This window comes from Morone saxatilis, unplaced genomic scaffold (assembly GCF_004916995.1).
Source record: "Morone saxatilis isolate NCDOM2014 unplaced genomic scaffold, NCSU_SB_2.0 Contig7, whole genome shotgun sequence".
NCBI lineage: Eukaryota > Metazoa > Chordata > Actinopteri > Moronidae > Morone > Morone saxatilis.
Window position 1 is genome coordinate 5,356,914 of NW_023340246.1, and position 21,894 is coordinate 5,378,807.

A 21,894-nucleotide genomic window follows, 5' to 3' on the forward strand; every position below is an offset into this window, starting at 1 on the left:
GAATGTTGATCATTTGCCAGGTGGACGGAAACATGACGGCAAATGAATGCTGAAGTTGCTTTCTATCAGCAGGATGTTGACTGCTAATTTCTTGCCCTGTCAGACTTTGTTGTGGCGCTGTGTTCATGCTAGGTTGCATCTATTTTATTTAGAACAATGGTGTAATGATGAACCAAATTAATGCCTGAAAAAATAAGCATAAATTAAAATCTCCTCCCAGATTTAATGGCGTTTGCGGATGTAAGGAGCTCATTTGATGACCTAGAACTAGCAGTCCGCAGCTTTAATTTTTATCTCTCCCTTTCCAGCAAATGATGATGTACTGTACAGACTACTGAGCAAGAGCAGGTCTCTTACATACATATAAATACACATAAACGCAGTCATGCACACCCAACCACATTTGATGATTCCCCCACTATTTTGATGTCGGGTTGCGCAGCCTGTATTTGTCTCAGTGTCAGCTAGGACTGGGCCTTTGTTAGACGCTCTACTCTCTGCTACAGTGTTTTCAAAAACAAGCCAGAGAGGCTGCTAATTAAGGGCCAGGCTGCTGTTTGTATTTAACGAAAGAATCCTCCTCATTAGTTTGCCAGGCAGTAATTAGAGAGAAAACAGAGGGAGAGAGAGTGAGGAAAGGGATGAAGAAGTGACTGACTCTGCTCAGCACAAAGCACTGTACTGTACATCAGTGAGAGGTTAATGACGACTGCTTGACCAGTTCTTTAAGTTTGATGTTATCTGTACTGCAAAATGTACATCTACATCTTTCTGACTTAAGTTTATGCCAATGCATGGTATATATTATTTTAGGAATGACAAAATAATCTCAACTAGGCATTAAATAGCAACATATAACAACAGGGCATACAGAATAAAGAATCTGAGAGATTGGAAGACCTGAATTGATTAGAGAGCTCTGATAGAGACTGCTTGCTTCCCTTTTGTCTAGACAGCCGAGCAGACAAGCTCTGAGCCCAAGGACTTGAGTAAACTGCACAAACAGCAGAACATGATGGTTTTTTAAATTTCTAAATCTGGGCTACTGTAGAAACATGATGGTTCAACACGGTGGTAGGAAAGGGCCCACTCCCTCTGTAAATAAAAGAATACAAAAACACAATGATTCTTTGTGATTTTCAAGTGATTATACTATATTATATTAATGAAAACATACTGAAATAGATCCTCCTAAATGTTAAATGGAAATAAAAGAAAACAAGTATTTCACCTGCAGAATTACTTAATTAAAATACATTTTATCAAAGGAAAGCTCTACTTTGAAGGATTTTAGGAGAAATGGAGAAATGTACAATATAGAGAATGTGTGGTTATGTAACCATATAGACAAGAATGCTTCTCTCATTTTTAGTTTTTCACTAATGCTTTTTAAGGTTTAAAAGGAGCGGTAAAAATCTGATTAATCACTTTCCGTCCAACCAAAGGCTCTTGTTTAATGTGATGTGAACCACTTAGGGAAGTGTTTTAATGCTGCCTTGTGTGATTGTTTTTAACCCCATTGACTTCCATTTACATTAACTGCTTCTGTTTCGATGTAAGAGCGAGCAAAAGTCTGACAGGCCTCCCAAGCTCACGGTGACTCACTTATATTTCTCGAAATTCATAACCATCGCTTTAAATTCTCAGCGAAGGCTCATCAAAGGAGGATGATGGCATAACTATTTATATCAAGGTAATTCTCTGTTCTGAATCAGCCCCTGCTCATCACTGTGGCAGGGGTACGTTGGTGTGGGGAGATATGGAGATGGAAATCATCTTTTGGCTGGGAAAACCATGCTCTCGCTGTTTCCAGTGGATAGGCGGCCTCAGCTGGCCAATGAGAGTGGACTGCCAGCCGCCCACCTGGTGACTAGGCCTCTGTGTGGGAGGACACGGCGGAGAGGACACTGCTGCTTTCCAGCCTTGTCTCTGTGGTTGCATGTACAGACACACTTTCATATGCATAAGGCCTCGATACCGTTCTATGCCATTCAAAGCAAATAACTGATTGCTCATCTTCCTCTCTTAATGTAACACATTTGCTCTGTAGCATGTGTGCTGAAATCTGATGGGTCTTTCCTCAAGATATTTCTAATTGACAAAATAGTGAATTTTTTATTGGTATCTGTTTTTCATAATCAGATTCAAAATCACAGTCACTTCTCCAGCACCCTGCTGTATGTGTAGTATGCTTTTCCAGTATAATATTATTCTTATTATTCTGTGCACTTTCAGAATTAGGGATTTTAGAAACAGTCTCTTTAATCCATTTTAAAAATAATAATAATAATGACAATAAATGTTTTATAGCATTTAAAAAAGTATTGTTTTAAAGGCAGTAAGTGGGGCACTTGTGAGCAGTAACAAGCTGTAAACACAACATTAGCATATTATCACCTTATAAAGTTGTTGCAGCAAATGTTAGCAAACAGTTCCCTATTTACACATCCAGCAGACACATTAGCATTTATTAGGAGTCGTGTTTCTGTCCACCTGGGGAAAGTCAGTCCAATATTCACTCTCCTCATAGCTCTGTTTTGGTCTCCACCAACTCTTGAGGAAATATCTGGCTCTTTAGCTGCTAAATGCTCCACCATGTTCACCAGCTATTGGCTAACATTGTCTGTCTGCTGTGAGTCAGGTATGGTGGGTCAGTCGGTCCAACACATTGGTTCAGACTGAAATATATAACTATTGGATGCATTCACTCATTGCAACCAAGTACTTGCAAAACGAACTATACTTTGCATGTTGTAAATGTTAGCATGCTACCATGCTAAGATAAGATGGTAAACGTTACATTCCAAACTTGCCAGCATTGTCATTGTGAACATGTTAGCATGCTTGCATTGGCATTTCCCTCAAAGCAACATTGTCCATTGTGCTGCCTCAGTGAGCTGCTAGGATGGTTGAGCTGAAGGAAGCTTCACAAAACTTGAATTTATCATGCATTATCTCAATTTATTAGATACAGTGTGCATGTGTACTTTTAAACTTTAAACTAGTAACATACTATATGACCACGTATGACAATGCAGGGAAATACAAATGATTATCTTTGAAAGGCCTCTTTACTCTGTGTCTTGGTGCTCTCTGTTCCATTTTTTTTATTCTGTACAATAGCTTATATGTTCTATTAATTATCTGGAGCTTTATCTTTGGATTGAAGACCTGAGTACTGATAACTGTACAGGATCATTTGAGGTCTTGGCCGGATTCTAACCTGTGAATAGTCACCTCCGATTTCAGCTCTGGCCTGTCCTATGACAAGTGTTCATCTAGAGCGATGCTATTGTGCAAAAAAGCCTTCATGTGTTGTTGAGAACAAGGCTTTTTCACTTGCTGACAGTCGGCCCCCTGTCAATCAACACAGCTCTGGATTAGCCCGCGCTGACGGTTGGCTGACCGACCCATCCTGGGAACGAATGCTCTGCCCTTCCCTCACTGTCGCCTGTCAGCACCTTTCACATACAATATTATACAAATGCAGAGCCTCTCCATTCCCATCACATTTCCCCCCGCTGTCTCTTCCAACTACCCCTTGACAGCAGGTTTTTTTTTTTACCCCCACAGCATAAAATGTGGCCAACGGCTCGTCACAGCAGGACAGAAAAAGTCTGAGTCGGCTAGTTGCCTCAGCTTTCTTTGCTCTCTAATATACTGTCAATGCGGGAAGAAGGACAGAAAGAGAGAGGGGAGAGGAAGACGGAGAGGTAGATGGGGCTGAGGGGTTACACAAACATGACAAACAAATAAGGGATCTAAGCATAAACCAGGCTGTCACAACACGTTGTCTGTCTAATTGAATTGTTCCTGGCAGCCCAGAGAGAGCGCAGACCATTTTAAGCTTAGCTTTATTGAATTATTAAATCAGAAAAGGAGGACGTTAACATTTAAGGGAACATTCTCCAGACTTGTTCACCGAGGGAAGAGGGAATGGTATTGTGACTCCCTGACTGTACGCAGTCTAACAAGACTTGAAACAAGATTACTTCTGAAAATTGTATTACTCCGAACTGCGTCAGCATAGATTGCCATGTCTACATTACCTAAACCCCAGCCTATTTGCACTAATGACTTCTTTTGTGTCAAGGTACATTTGAGCCGTTTGTGTTTTGTTCAGACAGTGCGTATATTGGTAATGAATAATTGAACAGTCGGGCACATGTGCGTAGATTGTTATGAGAGTGTGTGCCCAAGTTGATGAATGTTTATGTGTGCGCGTAGAGGAGGGAGGGGGTAAAAGTTAGATTTTATGCCATGTCACACAAATCTGTCGTCTGGGACAGCGGGGCAAGTTGTGGCCATTCTCACTTTCATTCGCAGCTACTGTTGCATTTCCATTGCGCACTAATATGTAATTTATAGTATGCGTCCATCAAGGTCGGGGGTGCATTTCGAGCATCATCCCTCGTGCCCATGGGGGCTCGGAGTTACAGCGCTCCCTTGGACGCCCTTGCCCTGTCTCATCTGCAATGCCTCCCCCAGCACCACTGCATTATGTTGCATTTGCATCGTATTGCCTCTGCATTGCCTCTGCAAGACTGCCCCCCTATTCATTCCCCCCCAGTGGGGGCTTGCAGTGAGCTGTTGTGCAGACGGGGCAGGACATGGCTCAAGCAGCAGCAGCAGCAGCAGTGCTTGTGTTTGAAGTAAAGGTAGTGTTGGGTATTGGCAAAGAATATGCAATGAGCCCAGGAAAGATTACGTTGCGGTAAAAAGTGAAAAAAAGGCAGGGGGTTGGGGGGGATACATCAGTGGGAGGAAATCCCTAGCAGGAGGATCCCAGCTCAGCGCTTTCTCTCTCTGACATCGCCCCCCTCCCCCTTTCTCCTCCTTCCATCCCTCTGCTTCGTTTTTCCCTCCCTCCCCCTTTTTTTTCTCATTCCCCCTTCTGTATCTCTTTCCTGTCTCTCTGGATTGGTCTCTCTGCATTGATCTTTCTTGCTATTTCTCTCTCTTTTTTCCCAGGCCGGGGGGTTTCATCCCCATTGGAAGAGTTGCTGATGCAATCCACTGCCACTAAGCCCCCCCCCCACATGCACACGCACACACGCCTGCTCATGTGTATATATGGTGTGTGCGTGTGTGAGTGGGTGTATTTGCTTTTTGCATGTGTATGCATTTGTTCTGCATGCAACTGAGTTGTGTGTGCATCAGAGGGCCAGGGATATCCGGAGCAGGGGAAATATAAAGCTTCACTGGCCCTCTCACCATCACTTTGACAATATCTCTCGTCCCTGCCTCAACAATATGCATTTCAAAGGAGGGTTTTGGGTGTCCGGATGTGAACTCCAATGCTAAAGGTTGTCCTTACAATGCTGATAATGGTGGCTGCTATGTAGATAAGCCCCATGGTGCAGGCGGGCCCCATGTCGCACAGGTCCATGCGTGCTGGTGCCTTTACCCAAGGGGCCTCATGTTGATGCACGGGGTCTCTCAGCCAGCCGACTGCACTCCTGAAGCTCAATAGGGATCAGGCTGTTCTGCCAGGTCGTTATTAAAGGGCTGTTTGTATTGCCTGCTGTTTTTTTCATTAGCAGGAATCTTATATCATCGCCTCTGAATATTGCATGAGGTTCAGGGAGGCTTGGTTGTCGTGACACCGCCGTAATATTTCACAACAATCAAAGATGGATGAGCCTATTCTTCTAGGTAAATAGAGGGAGGCCTGGCGCCGATGAGGAAAAGCCCAAAGACGGTGACGGTGACACTGAAGCACCGTAAAGGGGGCTGTAGAAAGAAGGAGAAGAAGAGGAAAAAAAACTAGAAGAGTGATTGGAGTCCATAAAAATGAAAATGCACTGTAAGACAAATGGAGCGGGCAGAGACGACAGAGCAAGGTAAATGAGGGGGAAAGAGAGAGGGAGAGGACAAGAGAGGGAGACAGAGCGAGAAATCAAGACGGAGGGAATGACAGAGTGAGGAGGATAAAAAAGCGAGAGATGGGGCTATTAGAGGTTGAGAGAAAGAGTTAGTGAGAGACCCACGCTGCTCCCAGTAATTGAAAAGGCACCAGGACTGATTTAGAGGGGAGCTTAGCTGGGTTTGTTGGGGTGGCGGGTGGGGGGACACGCTGCATTGCAGAGTACGAGGAGCAGGAACAGCCAAACCCCCTGCGCTGCTTTGCTCCACCACCTTTAAAGTCGTCATTAACGCAACACGGTGAAAACGACCCTCCAAGGCCCATAATAAGCAGTGAGGCTGCAAAAACATTATGGCTAAATCCATACAAGCTAATTGCTGTAGGTGTCCCTGCTTTTCTGGCATGAATAATACAGCGAAATAAAGAACAGGAAAGGACGGCTTTGAAAGAAAAAGATAAAATACAGTAATGAAGTTGGAGGAAAGTTCTTGTGTTGCCCAAGGTGAGGTCCACACTGCACGAATTGGAGAAGTCAGTGGGTATGTGTGTGCTCAGGTGTGTGTGTACATGCGCAGCGTGAGTGTGAAAGTGTAAAGATCAAGCCATTATGAAAGGTCGACTCTGCCGTTCTTTATTACAGTGCTTGTGTTGTGACACTGCACCTTTAACTTGGGGGAACTTGCGAGAATTGGTCCATTCTTTAAAAATGTTGCCACCTTTACAGCCACCCAAAAGACAAATATGCTTGTTTAGCTAAATATAACAACATCCAAAACACATTAAGATGGCGTTAATGGAATTCTACTACTCTGTGTGTGTGTGTGTGCACGTGCACGGTAGAAAGTGCCAGAAGCTTCCCCATATTGATGTTGTGCCCGGCTCAGCTCACCTTATCCACTTCCTTAACTTGCTAATACAGCTGGACACTACACCAACAAACAGGGCTCCATGTCACTGCACACATGACCTGTTTGCACCTGCCCACGCACACATCCAGGACACACACCCTCACACACACGGACATACACACTCCTGCTGTATGTCACGGGCCTGTCTCATAAGTGTGTCTGTTCTTTCCAGGGGCGCTGATACGTGATACCTCTGCCCAGTCAATCCTTCTCGCATTACTGCCTCCGCAGTGTGCTGCTTCATTTACACGTGAAATATTGATGTTCCTAATTTAACCCCCAGGGTGCTCAAGTGTCCCTTCCTCCCCTGAGAGGATGGAAGGCCTTTTCCAGGGAACCCGCAGCCTCAACGCTGAAAAAAACACCCTTTTTGTCTTGGGATTGGTTGACAGGTGGCATTAAACTTTGACTCATTGTTTTGGTTACCAAGTGGCGGCACAAGCCTACCAGCAGAGTCGTATCGGAGTGAGTTTGTCCTCTGTTTGCTGGCCCACCTGTTGTGTGTGAGGGTGTGTGTGTGTGTGTGCTTGGGTCTGTGGGGTTGATATGTACTTATAGTATGCCTGTCAGTGAGTATAATGTGTGTGAGTTAATACTATAATTGCGGGCTGGTTAGTGCAACAAATATCTGAAAAATGTGAAAAAAAATTAAAATGTTGAACGCATTGGGGCTTGAGAAAACAGCTCTGCTATTTTCCCTCCAGTGTAAATGTCAAGGTTTGAGCACCTGACTAGTTGAGGTGGCCTAGAACAGCAGAGCTTCAGTCCCAGCTGTCAATCAACTTAAAGACAGTTCCTATTGGCTCAGCTGGTGCTGCAGGGAGGGGCAAGGAAGGCTGAGTGCACTAGTTTGCCTGGTGTTCTTCAAAATAAAACACCATGGCTGTAAATAGGGGATGATAGACACACTTCCGAGTTACTGGCAGCATTTGGGCAGGGTTTCCCATCCTGTTTCTTGTAACCCACCCTTTCCTTCACTCAACTTTATCTGATGAATGTGCGCAGGGCTCATTCCTCGGTAGCTAAATGGCATCTAATTTAAAACAGATCTACAGACATAATGAGCGTACCAGGAATGCAGAGAATGTTCAGTGTTTTTCCCCCTAAAAGCAGAACCTCGCCCAATGTCTGGGCGGAAAGGTGTGTGTATGTCTATGTATAGGGGTATGATTAAGGGAAGTGCTTGCTTCATGCTGTAGGTGGGTGGAGGGCTGTCTCAGCCTATCTTTGCTTCTTCCTAAACATGGTCAAATTACAGTCCAAATATAGTAGAAAAATGCAGCTCTTATATGACTTTTTAGACATGTAGGTACTATATTGTCAGAGGTAGGGCAGACTTTCCTGCCAGCCTGTCCTGTACTCCTGTGAGTGCGCTGTTTAAAAAAGTGCACACAGCAGTAGTGTTGTGGCCTCGTTTGCCTTACTAGGACAAGCCAACATGGAGTCATCGGCAGAAGCAGGAGGGTTTATTCAGACTCCCACTTGCCTTTTCAAAACCCCCCCAACATCCCAGTTACAGCATGTTCCTGTTGCCTAGCAACCAGCCTGGTCTTGAGAGAGAAGAGAGGCGTCATAGATGTGTATGTATATCCACGGCTAAGCGCGAGAGCAAACACTCTCCGCTGCCTCTCCCTCCCCTGTGAGCAGCTCACTCTCTCCACAACCTCACTGCCATGTAATGGAGCACAGTATTACACACTGTGAGTCCTGCCTCTGCTCAACATACATCACCCAATGACATTGCACATGGAGAGAACAATGCTTAGAATCATTTATTGACACATTTGTCTAGTTGGTAAAGAACATACAGACTTGTTATGCTGTCTTTATAGATCATTTTCATAATGGAGCATAAGAAAAATGACATAAGACATCATAAAGTTCATGGTCTTTTATTTGAAAAAAAAAAATAAAGACTAGCATGTACAACTTGGAATGAATGTAAACTGAACTCAGACGAACAGTTGCGAAGACAGATGCGCTGTGAACACAGTACACCCCTCACTATGCTCTTGTCTGAGTCAAGAAACAGAAGAAGAAAAAGAAAAGTGAAGGCCAGTGATTCTCTCTTGCAAGAAAAGAGGACAGACACTCCATCTCAGCGAAAAAAAAGAAAAGAAAAAGAAAAAAAATAGAAAGCTCACCGTAAGACTCTTTATGTCCTCCCTACTTTAAAAGGGCAGGACGCACAACTACTAAGATGGCTGTCCAAATAACATAACAAAAACAAAAAAACATGCCAAACATTTGAAAATGTATTTTTTGTACATTGTTTTTTCTCTTTTTATCTAGCATACAATTAAGTCCCATTCCACTTTAACGCTTGAGTTAGAACCTGGTATATTCTCTCATCTTAACAGTACAGGGTTCCTTTCCAAATACAAAAAACTGTACCAAACCAACAAGAGGACAGCTTATAGTGGAATCAGCACGCTCTGGTAGCCCGGAGGAGGGATGGGGGGCGGGGGGTTAGTGCTCCGGTCTCAAGCTGCATGCATGAAGAACAGAAAACAGAGAGAAAGAAGAGATGGCCAGCCCAGACATTTACCACTAGCAAATGGAACTGGAAGAAGTTCGCCAAATGCTTTTGCTTTAGTCTGAAGGTAGTAGTTACAGGGTTTGTTGTTATTATTTTTACTTGTTAAGTACTGATGCTAAACTGATCTCCGGGGGGAGGGGACAGGATCACTAACCATCATTTTCATGCAGATATTTTTTGTATATTTTTATATTTTTCCTGTGTGGACAGAAGGATATTTTATTTCAACATTCAATTATTTTCTATACAGAAACAGTATGAATAAATGAACATTTTTTTTCCAAGAGGTAAGTAAAACATTTTGATTTTTTTTTCCTTTTTTTTTTCTTCTAAGAGGGGACAGGACGGGGCGGGCAAGCTTCACTTTGCAGTCATCATCTGTACAAACTCTGCAGAGAGAGAAGGAGAGAGGACAAAAGACAATAAGGACATCAGGTTTAAGGCTTTGGCACAGCCTGTTGCCAGTAAGCGCAGTCACCTGCTAAATTGTTAAATGCTTTATTAATTTTTTAATCAAGTTGAGAAGGTTCAGAACACACATCCTAATTAGTGTCCCCTTTCCAAGCGGCTTCCATGTTCATCTCATTAAACTCATTTGATTAAAAGGCTCTTGCATTGTGCTTACAGTTGTGGATGGCAAAATAAATAAGAGAGGGCTTTCATTGTCTGTAGAGTACATATTCTGTCCCCGGTACAATGGGAGCGTAGAAGTAGGACACTTCTCAGCCAAGACTTATGGACTGTTCATAATATATCAACAGCCTTCTAGAAAATGAGCGCAGTCTCTCGTGTAATGTGCCAAGGGACCAATTGTGGGGGGGTGAGGAGAGGGAGAGAGAGGCAGCCAGAAAGAAAGAGTGAAAAAGCTCCTGGCACAGTGATGATGATTCAGAAGGATGGATATCTCCCATCTCTGTTTCAGCAGGCTCCATCTATAGCCCCTATCTAATAACTAATATTATGTGTGGCTGGCTTGTCTTACCCTCAGAGAAATACACAGCTTGGAAAATCAAGTGCTCTGGTCCCTCCTGTTTAATAAAAGCTTACTGCATGGCCTAGAAACTATTTGTGCACCGTGACACTTTAGTATGCGCGTATCGCACAACCCTATGATTTCTTTTACCTTCGTAGTTGACCTGTCCGTCTCCGTCAATGTCTGCTTCTCTGATCATCTCGTCCACCTCCTCGTCCGTTAGCTTCTCTCCCAGGTTCGTCATGACGTGACGGAGCTCTGCAGCGCTGATGTAGCCATTTCCGTCCTGGAAACAGGGGGCACGGGATCAAATGTGTGAAACATGAAAAATCCTACAGGCTGACAACTGGTGAGGGGGGGAGGGGGTGTCCCACCAGATCCATTAATGAGCAGACATGGCAGCAAGGTGTTACGAAAGTATGAAGTCGGACACTGATGACTTTTTATTTCATTAGGTAAACCTTATCCACTGCTAGGACTGACCTGACAGGACTCACATCTTAGTTATCTCACTTGTGAGTCAGCGTGCTTCTCAGGTGACTTGACCTCTTAACAGAAGTGTGAAAGTAAAACTAAAACTTAAGTTTGCCATTCAGCCCTTAAACCCTTGACCATATTTACCTTGTCAAATACCCGGAAAGCCTCGCGGATCTCCTCCTCGCTGTCTGTGTCCTTCATTTTTCTGGCCATCATGGTCAGGAACTCCGGGAAGTCAATGGTTCCATTACCTGGAATGGATGATCAATGAGGCACATTTAATTGCAATTACTTAAAAGCAAACTCAGATAAGCAGAGATAATATAACGCAGCATTTAGCTGATGAAAAGCACCCGACTGAAAATATTAATTTAGTCCTCTAGTCCTCTGTTTCATCATATGGGCCATAGCTTTTCTCCAGAGGCGTTCTTGGCAGTGATGGTGCAACTGGAGACACAAGTAACCGCAGAGAGGAGAGCAGCGCTCAGATCATTTTAATATACACCTTACTTCCTGTGATAAACACAGCTACTACAGGCTGGGAGGAGGAGGGGGAAATATGTGTGTAAGTGATTCTGTGTGTGTGTGTGTTTTCTTCCCTTCCTCAGGGAAACCCGGGGAAGATGTTGCGTATATGTTATACACAGCGCAGCAGGATTGCAGGGGGGAGACCCATGCCCAGTCATCTATAATGCAGACATATAGTATACTGTGCAGCTTGGCCTTCAAGGAGCCTGGATAAATCAAAGGCTCTCTCCCTGTCAGAAACCCTGGCTGCAGGGGAAGGGGGTAGGGAGCTTCAATCCAGATGGCCTATCCTTTCCACTTTTATTCATCCATTTTCATCCATTCATTTATTCAAGTATTTTTGTTTGTCCTTCTTCCCTCCAACACTGTGTTTTTGTGTGTTCTTGGGTCGTCCAAAAGCACAAGAATTCAGATGTTTCTGGTGGTGCTAATGGCAGCTGCTGGGCTGGTGGCGCACGTATGCATGCAACAGGATCAATATCCATGTTGCTTTTGTCAAGATAGGATTACCAGGGGATCAGACCCTCTTGACAGGGGAAGGATCTATGAGGAAGCTCAGCAGCTCACCGCCTACAACCACAGGAGGGAGGACAGGAGGCCTGGTGGTGGTTTTTATGTAGACCTGGAGATGTTGGGAGTCACTGTGGTGGTGTATAACTAATATAATAATTAAACACTGACAAAAAATAAAAACCAGGGGATTTAAGTGAAGGTCAGGGACACCGAGGGCAAAGTACCCTGGAGGATTAGCCCTGGGGTGGGGCAGTGGGGGCGGGGGGATTGTACGCAGATTAACCAATGACAGAGCACACTTCAGAGAGCAAGATAGAGAGAGAGCAAGCGGGTATGGATGTGTGTGTGTGTGTGTGTGTGGAAGATGAAAGGGATGCAGTAATGTGATGGGGCAGATGGTGATCTCATGGCCCGGGGTAACAATCTAAGGACCAGTTATCTAACACACAGAGACAGCCAGCAGCACCGAGGGAACACATGCTGCCATTGGGGGTTGGGAGGGAGCGAGGGAGGGAGGGAGATCTGCCCAGTGTTGAGAAGGGCAGGACTGCAATGGGAAACCATCATCTGAAGGGACTGCACCTCAAGCCAGCTGCTGTGGTGGAGGGAGGGAGGGAAGCAAGGAGGGATGAAGATAGGGAGGAAAGCAGGCGGGAAGAGAGAGAAAATGGTGGGAGGGAAAGAGAGAGAAAATAGAGAGGGAGGGAGGGAGGGAGTGAGTGGGCGGTAGAGAGAGAGCTGGAGATGAGGGAGATGTGAAGAGGAGAGAATATAAGGAGTGAACCGAGTGGGAGATGGTGCGATTACACATAAGAGGTGCTGACGCAAACTATAGAAGACTGAGGCATCTCAGCGCGCTTGTGTGTGGTCATCGTTTTTCCTGCATCATAAAGCCAACTTGCATCCCTGAGATAAGAAAGAAGTGGGGTTGTGTAATGATGAGTGCTGTGCTGAGACTAAAGAGTTATTTAATCCATAATTAAATCATTTTATCTTTAGTCCTACCCGATTGTGATTTTCATTTTTACATACTTTAGCTGAGAGTAGTCTGTTCTATGCCAGGAATATGGCAGCCCCTGAATCTTTTCAAGTAGATGTGGTTGGCTTGTTTCCTCCTCTTTGTGGTTTCAAGATAAACAGCAGCAGTTCCATTTGATACTGTAATCCACGCTGTTCGTACATGGTGGCTTGGCTTTTACAATCAAAGAGCCAAAAGACTATTTCTTGTAACAGCTCTCCGTCTAGCTAAAGCCTTCCTCCTCTCTTCCATTCATTGTAATTCTTTGCCACAGCCTCCTTGTTTGGTAAATAAAGCTGATTTTCAATGGGCCAGCTGATATCCCATGGCTGCCGATGTGGGTACTGGATGTGCAGAGCGCAGAGAGGCCTTATGTAACCACTTTTATTTTCCATTACTAGCTTCATTGCTGTCTGACCTAGATTGCATCAGCCAAGGGAGGCAGAGGCAGAACAAGGGGATGTTAGTGATGGTGTGTGTGTGTGTGTGTGTTTGCTCTTGGGTGTAACTGAGGGGGAGGGGGAGGGCGCTGAGGATGGTGGGAGGACGTTTCAATAAAGGGGCAGCCAAGCTGCGGTGCGATTGATTTCTCCTGATCAATGCAGTCCCATTTACAAAATCCTATAAGCTGACAGAGCACCACTGGGGTAAAGGCCCCACTGACAGCTAACATCCCGACTCTACTGCCCAAGGACAGCCAGCTAGGGAGATACTAGCCAACTTCTCTCTCTCTCTTTTTTTTTCTGTCTATCATTCTCACTCTCACTGTCTTTCAATCACAGAGCCTTTGGGAGACGCTGCAGTGGAGGATAAAGACTCTGATCTGTGTTCATAAGGTGAACAGAAGAATGTGTCTGAATTATGGCACTCAGCACGGCGCTGTAACACTTAGCCTGCTCCACTCCCCAGCACTGAGAGCACCTCCTGCGCATTCAGATCCCTGACATTGTCAGCTATGATGGAGCTGAACACACAGTGACTAAACTGCTGACAAAGAGGGACACGTCATCTGAAAATAAAGCTGGCCGGACAGTTGGCTTGGACAGTTGGTTGACAGTTGGTAGAAAAGGGGAGGGAGGTGGGCAACAGCACCACTGATGTGTTCTGAGATGGGACAGTAATGGAGGCTCTGTCTAATCCCTTGAGCATTTGTGACGGAGGTTTTATCACTGAAGTCATGCAACAAAATGGTAATGTGAAAGTATAATTCTGTTCCCCCAACATGACTGAAATGAATGAACTAAAATAGTTCTTACTGTTTTAGAGTAACAGGAGTGACAGTTGCAAGTCATTTCATTTGTTAAAAAATGGGTGAACAGGAAGGATCAAAAACTGCTGATGGGAAAGGAATAGCATCACCTTATTAACCTAAATATTAAAACCCTTCCCTCTCGCTTATAATAGCCTTTGTAAAATGTGAGTAAAATTAACAATTTAAGTGCTGATTATCCACCTTTTAAATGAATTCTTCCAGTACATTTAGCCAGGAGTGGGTAAATGTGGGTCATATTTTGCTTGCCTGGATAGAACATGGTTTACAAAATAGATGGAATGTTTGATGTTTTTGTAATGCAGGACATTTCTAGCACCCCGTGATAATCTGATCCACTCTTGTACTTAAGATTTAGCAGATTTAGCATTTTAACCCTAACCCTAACCCTTACCCTTCTGTAGAGTTATTTGGCACCTGATGACCACTTTAACAGGGAACTTATTCATTCTTGGTATATTAACTGTTATGTTATGGGCAAATCAAGTATGTATACTGACCGTCAGCGTCCACCTCGTTGATCATGTCCTGCAGTTCGGCCTCTGTGGGGTTCTGGCCCAGCGACCTCATGACGGTGCCGAGCTCTTTGGTGGTGATGGTGCCGTCACCATCCTTGTCGAATAAGGAGAAAGCCTCCTTGAACTCTGCGAGGGGTTGAGGTAAGAGCGAGAGGTTAGGTTACTGTTGCTATGCAGTTACAGAAAGGGGTTATGTTAGGACGCTGCAGTCGGGTCGAGAAGGTCAATCGATCCCCTGTGACTACAGGGGCCATGTTAACTCAGTTCATGCTTGTAAATTGGCCCACGGGTGTGGCCACAAGTGAAGTTGATTGAGCTTTAAAGCGTCACGGGATCGATGAGAGGACGATGCATGCAGACAGATTTTACTGTAAGAACTTCAGTGTCTGCAGCAGTTCTCTCTTTGTACGAGCAGGGTTCTGAAACTACGGGCCATAAAAGCCCATCCGGGGAAGTGCAGGCAATAGTGAGCGCCTTGGAGCCTTAGCACAGGCTAATTAGCCACAGAGGGGGTTTGAATGAGAACAAACTGTGCAGCCTCCAGTTTTAGAGGCTACATCATTTATTTATCAGGAATATCAAGGTGCCTCAGTGATTGAAAGGACTCATAAGCTCGGCTGGAAAACTTGCTCTTCACTGTGGCTTTGTGAGTTTTAGTCCTGACTCATGACACGCTGTAAATACTTCTTCCTCTTATTTCCTGCTCATTTTGAGAAGCTAATGATCTACCGAGGGAGTGTGGGTGCCAGATCATTCAATGTTTCATTTTGTGTTCTCCACGTGGAAGCAACCAGAACAGCTAATGAGAGAAATTACCGTGTGAAGGAGGGACATTATTGAATGACATAATGTGGAATTGATCCACCAGTAGCCAGTAAATATGTGAAGAAAGGACTTGGCTACAAGGGGAAGTAAAAGAGAGAAAAAAAGCTTTGTTCCTACCTGCAATCTGCTCCTCTGTTAGTTGGTCAGCCTGTGGTAGGAAAAATAAGAGAAGGAGGGAGGGGGTTACAAACAATCAAGTTACTCAACAAAGGACTTATTCCGAGTCACAGACTGTTTCGTCACTACATTCCTCATCATCCCCACACGCCAACCACCAGCTCAACACTGGCCACAGTGTTCAGGGGACTGTTGGCTCCAGTGCTAGGCCATCACCAGAGGGCCTCAGCTGGAATCTGCTCTCAGGACGGCCAAGATTTACCAATTACAATACCCCAAATTAACGGCTAGCTCCATTAGCCAGCAGCCAATGCACTGGGGATGGGAGTGTCGATCAGTTGCTGCACTGGTTTCAAAGTGTGTTACTAAAGATTTCTGTTACATTTCTGTCTAAATGGTCTTTTCTAAGCAGAATTATTCCATTGTAAATTGATTTTGTCCCTGCAATAGTTCACTGCCAACGGGAGTCCTTCTTGACTCCAGTCTGACTTTGATTGCCATATAATTGACACTGAAAATCTGTTATCAGACTAGGCTCAGACTGATAACAGAGGCTTATCCAAAATGCTTTTAAAGGTTGTGTTTGTTTGATTAACTGCTAGAAAGCTACCACATAGAAAGCTCTACAAAGGCACCGCGCAAAATGACATTTCCAGCTGATGAGCGGCTCCATGGGACTGACTCACACCATGTTCAAAATAGTGGGCTACACCGCGGCGGTCCACACAAGAGACACTGCTGGGCAACGAGATACTGTAATAAAACGGATGAAGTGCTGTCTCCAGACCAGGAGAGAATGTTTAGGCGGGGTTGTTTCAGGACAAATCAGCATGGGAGTGTTTTCCATGGTCCTACCAACAGGAAAAATGGCCTGCTGTGTTGGCTCCGGTTGGTTCCCCTCCCAGCCTGTTCCCTCCGTTAGCTAGTGCTCTCTAATGGCTGATAGTGACTCACACATACTTTAAATGGTGAGTACCCACAGCCAGGCCTTTTACATAGACGGAGCAGGCGTCTTTGTGAAGAAGCCACTGATTTCAAACACACTCAGTAGTAAAGTGTGAATACAGAGCTTGTGGTGCCAATAACTCCCACAGGTGCCCTCCCATCCCTGCCTGCTTTATTCAAAAACATATTATTAATGTAACAGGCCGCAGTGACATCATAGTGTTTGGCAGCAAAGTAGGAACACGCAGACAAACCCCAGCAGTCACAGATGTGCACATACACTCACACACTAACATACATGTGTACTGTTGCAAACACACACACACTCGTGCATAGTCCCTCTTAATGGCATTCTTCCTCAACACCAATACTTTCCATTCCCATGTTTCCTGTGAATTAGTCAGAGTAGCCAGTTCTGCCTCAAAGCAAATTCCTCCAGCCCATCGGTGTGTTTATGTGTTTGCACAAGCAATCTAGCTTTGGATACAGCCACCCAAAATCTGAGCCTCGTTAAGTCCATGTTTGGAGGTGAGGGTATTTTATTTTGTATTTTGAGCCAGTGAATCGAATTTGTTGCATAATGACTCGATTCCGTTGGCTGGTCACTGCATGACACACTGCGAGCTGACCTTTAACTTCTCGAAAACAAAAGGCCTCTCCTCGAGGCTTGAGCAGCAGCAGTCGCGCTGGATTGATCCAGCCAGCGAGAGCTTCATGGATAACTTCAGCGGCGCTCATACGATTAGCTGACATGATTCGATAACCTGCTCCGCACACAACAGCGCTGGCTTTTCTTCTCCCTCCCTGCACCCTCTTCCTGTCTCCATTTCCATCTGTGACAGTGGGAAATGTCAAGAGACAAAACAGCTCTGCTGACGCTAACATGCCACCCAGCTTGACCAATATTCTCCGTCTCTGTGTGTTTTCTGCTCTTCTCTCCCTCTCGTGTTTTTTCTCGTTAATTTCTCACTCTCTCCGTGGACGAGTCTCCCTTGCCATCTCCCTTAGTCACCCTCTTTGTCATGCTGTGTCACTCCTGCTGTCTCTTTCTGTTCCCCACTGTCTCTCTAAGTGGACTGGGTGTGGGGTTTGGTGACTCAGTGTTATGGATCCTCCTCTGGCTTAGGCCCAAGCTATTGGGGCCTCATGGTGCTGCTGCACCACCAGGCCCACTACCGGCCCATCCCTTCCTTTTCTCCTTTCCTCTCTCCTTCTTTCCCTGGCATTTGAACTGAAGCCAATACCAACTCCTCCTCCTCCAGACCTTTCCCCTCTGTGCGTCTCTTTTCCTCTCTCTGTATGTCACATACTGTTCAGAGGAAACTCCCTGTGATTCACCCTCCTCAGTGTCTTATGGACGGGGCTGTTTGCTGCCAGGCCTCCAGTCTTAACAACAGCTTGTAGAGGAATAGGAGTGTGTGAGTGTTTGGGGGGCTTTGCTGGCAGTGGGTCGCTGGCATGAGTGGGTCAACCACTCCCACTGTTGCCTGGGCAGCCGGCCCCAGCAATGCGCTCCAAACAGGACTGTGGGAGACAGGAGGCGGTTCACTGGGCCAGCGAGGAATATCTTTCGCTCACACTTGATGTCATATTACCCTTGTACAAACATACTGCACCATTCCCTGTTCACACACCAGGTTTATTGGATAGGGGAAGCAGAATGGTGCGAGCGCCAACAATTATCTTCTTTATCATCGCTGTACTCACATTTGGAGTTGCTGCTCTATCACTGTGAGGTGCCCAAACAATTCCTCAAGTACTTCTCTCCGATTACCAAGTAAAAGGTGCACAACCAGCTGTCACTCTGACAGATGGGTATGACACACACACACACACACACACGCTTCCATTCACCCCAACACAAGCACAAACACAAAGAGACAGTGTGACACACACACTCCCTTTCTATAGGAGCACTGAGCTCCACAGAGCACTGAACGCCTCCTCTCTTTGACGCCGGACAAAAGACAGCGAGGCCTCGGGGCCGGGTTGTGTCTGGAGGGGAGGAGGGAGAGGGGAGGGGAGGAGGGAGAGGGGATGGGTGTAAACAACACCAGCCTCCCTCCACCCTGCAGATAAGGCTGCTCCACCATATGGCCCGGTGGTGGTAGGTGGCCGGGTAGTCCTCGGCACCGCAGAGAGCACGTTATCGCTCCGAGACAGCGGGAACATGGGACATGGCTAGGTGTTGCCGCCAAGCATATAAATTATTCATGGCAGCGGATCAGATGTCCTTCAAGTTACTAAACATGCATCAGCAAACAACAGCGTAACAGGAACAGGATAGGGCCTTAGCATGGTCCCACTACTTATTTGATACTTCCACCTCAATGGGGGAGGCTGTTTCCACTTCAATGGGCGTATTGATGCAGACAAGGGGCTTACGCCTGTGGATTTAACTTTTCAGGGACGCTGATACGCAGGCTAACTCCACAACAATTCCACTTTACACTCCAATTACTGCGCCGCGTTGCAACGTGAAACTGCATTGCAGCTCGATACCATATATGGGATATTTGATCACAGCGGGGGGAGGGGGGAGGGGGGAGGAGGTCTACAGCTTCTTGACTCCCTCGGGCTATTAATGATCTATCAAGCTTGATAATCAATTGATTAGCTTGAAGGCCTCTTTTCCACATCCAGATCATTTCCACTCGGTAACTTCTCCTTACATGACGTCGCCACCGGATCGGCTCCGTTTCATTAGCCAGTAGATGGTGTATCGCCAACATCTGGCGAGATTGGTTAGAATGCCGTGGCGATGTGCACGGCCGTGTATTTTGCAAGTCACCGAGGCCTACTGCAACGCCGTGTTGTCTCAGAATTGGAAGTTGCAACAGAATAATGCACCAAAAACAGTGAAGGAGCAGCAGAGCAGCGTGACAGTCCTGTAATATTTAGATTTTGCAATATCTGTTCCTAATGTGGGTTTGGGAGAAGAAGAGGAGAAAGTCGGCGAAACTTAACAGCTGTTGGTGTTTAGTGGCAGGCAGAGCTTGTTGGACAACTCACATGGGTGCCACATTTGCATAACATCGACAATTTGCAAAGAGGCAACCAAATCAGCCGACATAACACAAATAGATAACACAGCCTAAGATAAACCCTCGGGGCCTGCAGGGGAGGCGGAACTGCGCCTCATACTGTCTCTTCGGTTGCTTTTACAAGCCCGGCGACACGGTGTGCAGTTATAGCCTCGTAATTACAGAATATGGCCAGTTTCCGTTGCGGAACACTGACGAAACACAATAGTTGCCGTCTTGCCACCCCCCCACCCCCTCCAAACCACCGCACCCCCCTCATGGCACGGCACGGCACGGTCAAACCACCGCACCCCCCTCATGGCACGGCACGGCACGGCTCGAGCAGCAAGATGGTGCAACACAGAAAAAGGGAAGCCGAACGCAGCCAGCCCCCGCCCCCTCCCCGGTTCTCCGTGTCCACGCCGTGTGAACTGCGGCTACACACAATAAAAAATGACAATGTCTCTGAACATGTCTCTGAACATGTCTCTTCTGTCTCTTCTGATAATGGCAGGCAGGCTCCCCAACACGCCTGCGCTCCTAAGGCGGGTTGTAAAATCTACCCTCCTCATTTATAGCTGCAGAATTATGCTGTAATGACCCAGAATAGCTCGTTAGTTATTCCGATACCACCCAATCTAGTCCAGAAATTAATTCGATCTGCACCGTGCAGCCGCGAAGCTGCTACTCGACCCGATATAGCCCGGTAGCCCATCACGCTGGGTGAATTGCGCAGTTATGGGGGGAAATACGGTCCCATTTTGAAGGGGAGCATCATTTCAGACATAAACCCGCAAACACGAACAGAGACGGTCCGTAGTGAGGCTTCACGTTATCCCGAGCACTGGCTAGGACATATTCAGACGCGCTTTGCGGGCGTTTTCCGTCTCCTGTGCGCAAACGAACGGCTCATAAGCGGAATCAATGAGTGAACAGCACACAGCCCACAGGAGCGCAAAAGCATTAAGCCACAGCAGGTTTACACTTGTAGTAAGCTCACTCAACTACAATTAGAAAAGCTTTCCCCCTACTACAGAGAATGAATGACTATACATACCATGTCGGATGGGTTGTGTGCTTGTTGGTCTGTGGAGGCAGACTAGGAGTGTGGTCGTTCCTTAGATGGAGTTCCACTGGCGGGTTAGGAGTGTGTATATTGGCCGTGGCCAGAATGGGGGATTGCCTGTGTATCCCTCCGCCACACTAGCACTGATCACTCACTTCCTTATTTCAATTCAGGGCTGCTGCAGCAACGCAGGCCTTCCAGCAGGAGACCTGCCAATCACCGGGGCTAAAAAACGCCTGCAGTGCATTGAGAGCATCCTTATACTGGATATGACTGGGAATGCACTGGGTATTCAGTTAATTATCTTTGTAGGCTGGTGTTTTAAAGATGTGCATTAAGACTGTCGCCTAGGCTATGTAATAATAACACAACATCACCGGGTGCATGAAGTGTGCACATGAGGTTCAACAGTTCATATGTGGTTGCCGTCCTTGTCTAGCTGGACCTTTGACCTCCATCGCAGGAAGCAATGGCGAAGTCATGTGAGGATAAGGTCCTGAAAGGAAAATTGGAATGTATGTTTATTCAGATGCTATTGGCTTTCTTCACGTGGTTGTTTTGCTCTATATAATCACAGACTGTAGGCCATATTTCACACGCTTTCTGACACCTGTCTCCTTGTGTTGTGCACTGCATGCTGGACAGTTTTTTTTTATTAGGGCCCTTGGGGAAGTTAGACGAAGTAGCAATGAAGCTGCAAATGAAAGATAAGACCAAATAGTTATGGAGGTATTATGGTTTGCATTAAGACCCTAATGAACTAGTAGATAAAAAGTGAGCCATTACCATCCTTATCATCATCATTGTCCCAGCCAAGGAGAAGATAGTCCCATATGTAAATGGTTAGGGTACACTAACTTGGATTTCTGACTTTTAGTAATCGTCTCTTACCTAGAAAGACTGAAAAGACTCTGTGAATTCGCCCCAGTTTCCACCGCCTGACAATCATCACAAGTCATTCTACTGTAAGGATAGTCTATATGATGACAAAAGAAACCAACAACTATTCGTTACTGATGAGGAAGACGGTGGCAAAATGACTATAATCAGAAATTTAATTCAGAGATAAAACAAGCTTATGGCTGCAAACTATATATATATTCACATCTAGCATATGTATATTAATCCACTAAAGACATATTCATGAATTTATTTGTAAAGGCAATTCCATATGTAGCAGTTTTGATGAACATAATGAAACTCATAGGCTTGGGGGGGAAAATGCAGACTGTGCCTTTAAATTGGAGCAGATCACTGTGAGAGCTCTTTACTGAATGTATCTAATGATGAACTTCACATAAAAATATC

At 45.6% G+C, this 21,894-nt stretch overlaps 1 protein-coding gene across 1 annotated transcript; it reads right to left on the reverse strand.

Moving 5' to 3' along the window:
• Positions 1-8,650: 8,650 nt before the first annotated feature.
• LOC118340499 (calmodulin-1) lies at positions 8,651-20,708 on the reverse strand. The gene is made up of 6 exons (XM_035678518.1): positions 20,578-20,708; positions 15,553-15,583; positions 14,593-14,736; positions 10,908-11,014; positions 10,437-10,572; positions 8,651-9,702 (listed from the first exon to the last, which is right to left on the reverse strand). Exons 1-6 carry the CDS (start codon positions 20,578-20,580, stop codon positions 9,674-9,676), a joined length of 450 nt encoding a protein of 149 aa, XP_035534411.1. The 5' UTR covers positions 20,581-20,708; the 3' UTR covers positions 8,651-9,673.
• Positions 20,709-21,894: the final 1,186 nt, after the last annotated feature.

Excerpts from the sequence above, each read along its gene's own strand:
- LOC118340499 (XM_035678518.1), bottom strand. Across the intron at positions 14,737-15,552 it reads AACAGAGGAGCAGATTGCAG|AGTTCAAGGAGGCTTTCTCC; the intron begins GTAGGAACAAAG and ends AACCCCTCGCAG. Across the intron at positions 10,573-10,907 it reads CTTTCCGGGTATTTGACAAG|GACGGAAATGGCTACATCAG; the intron begins GTAAATATGGTC and ends CCCTGTTTCCAG.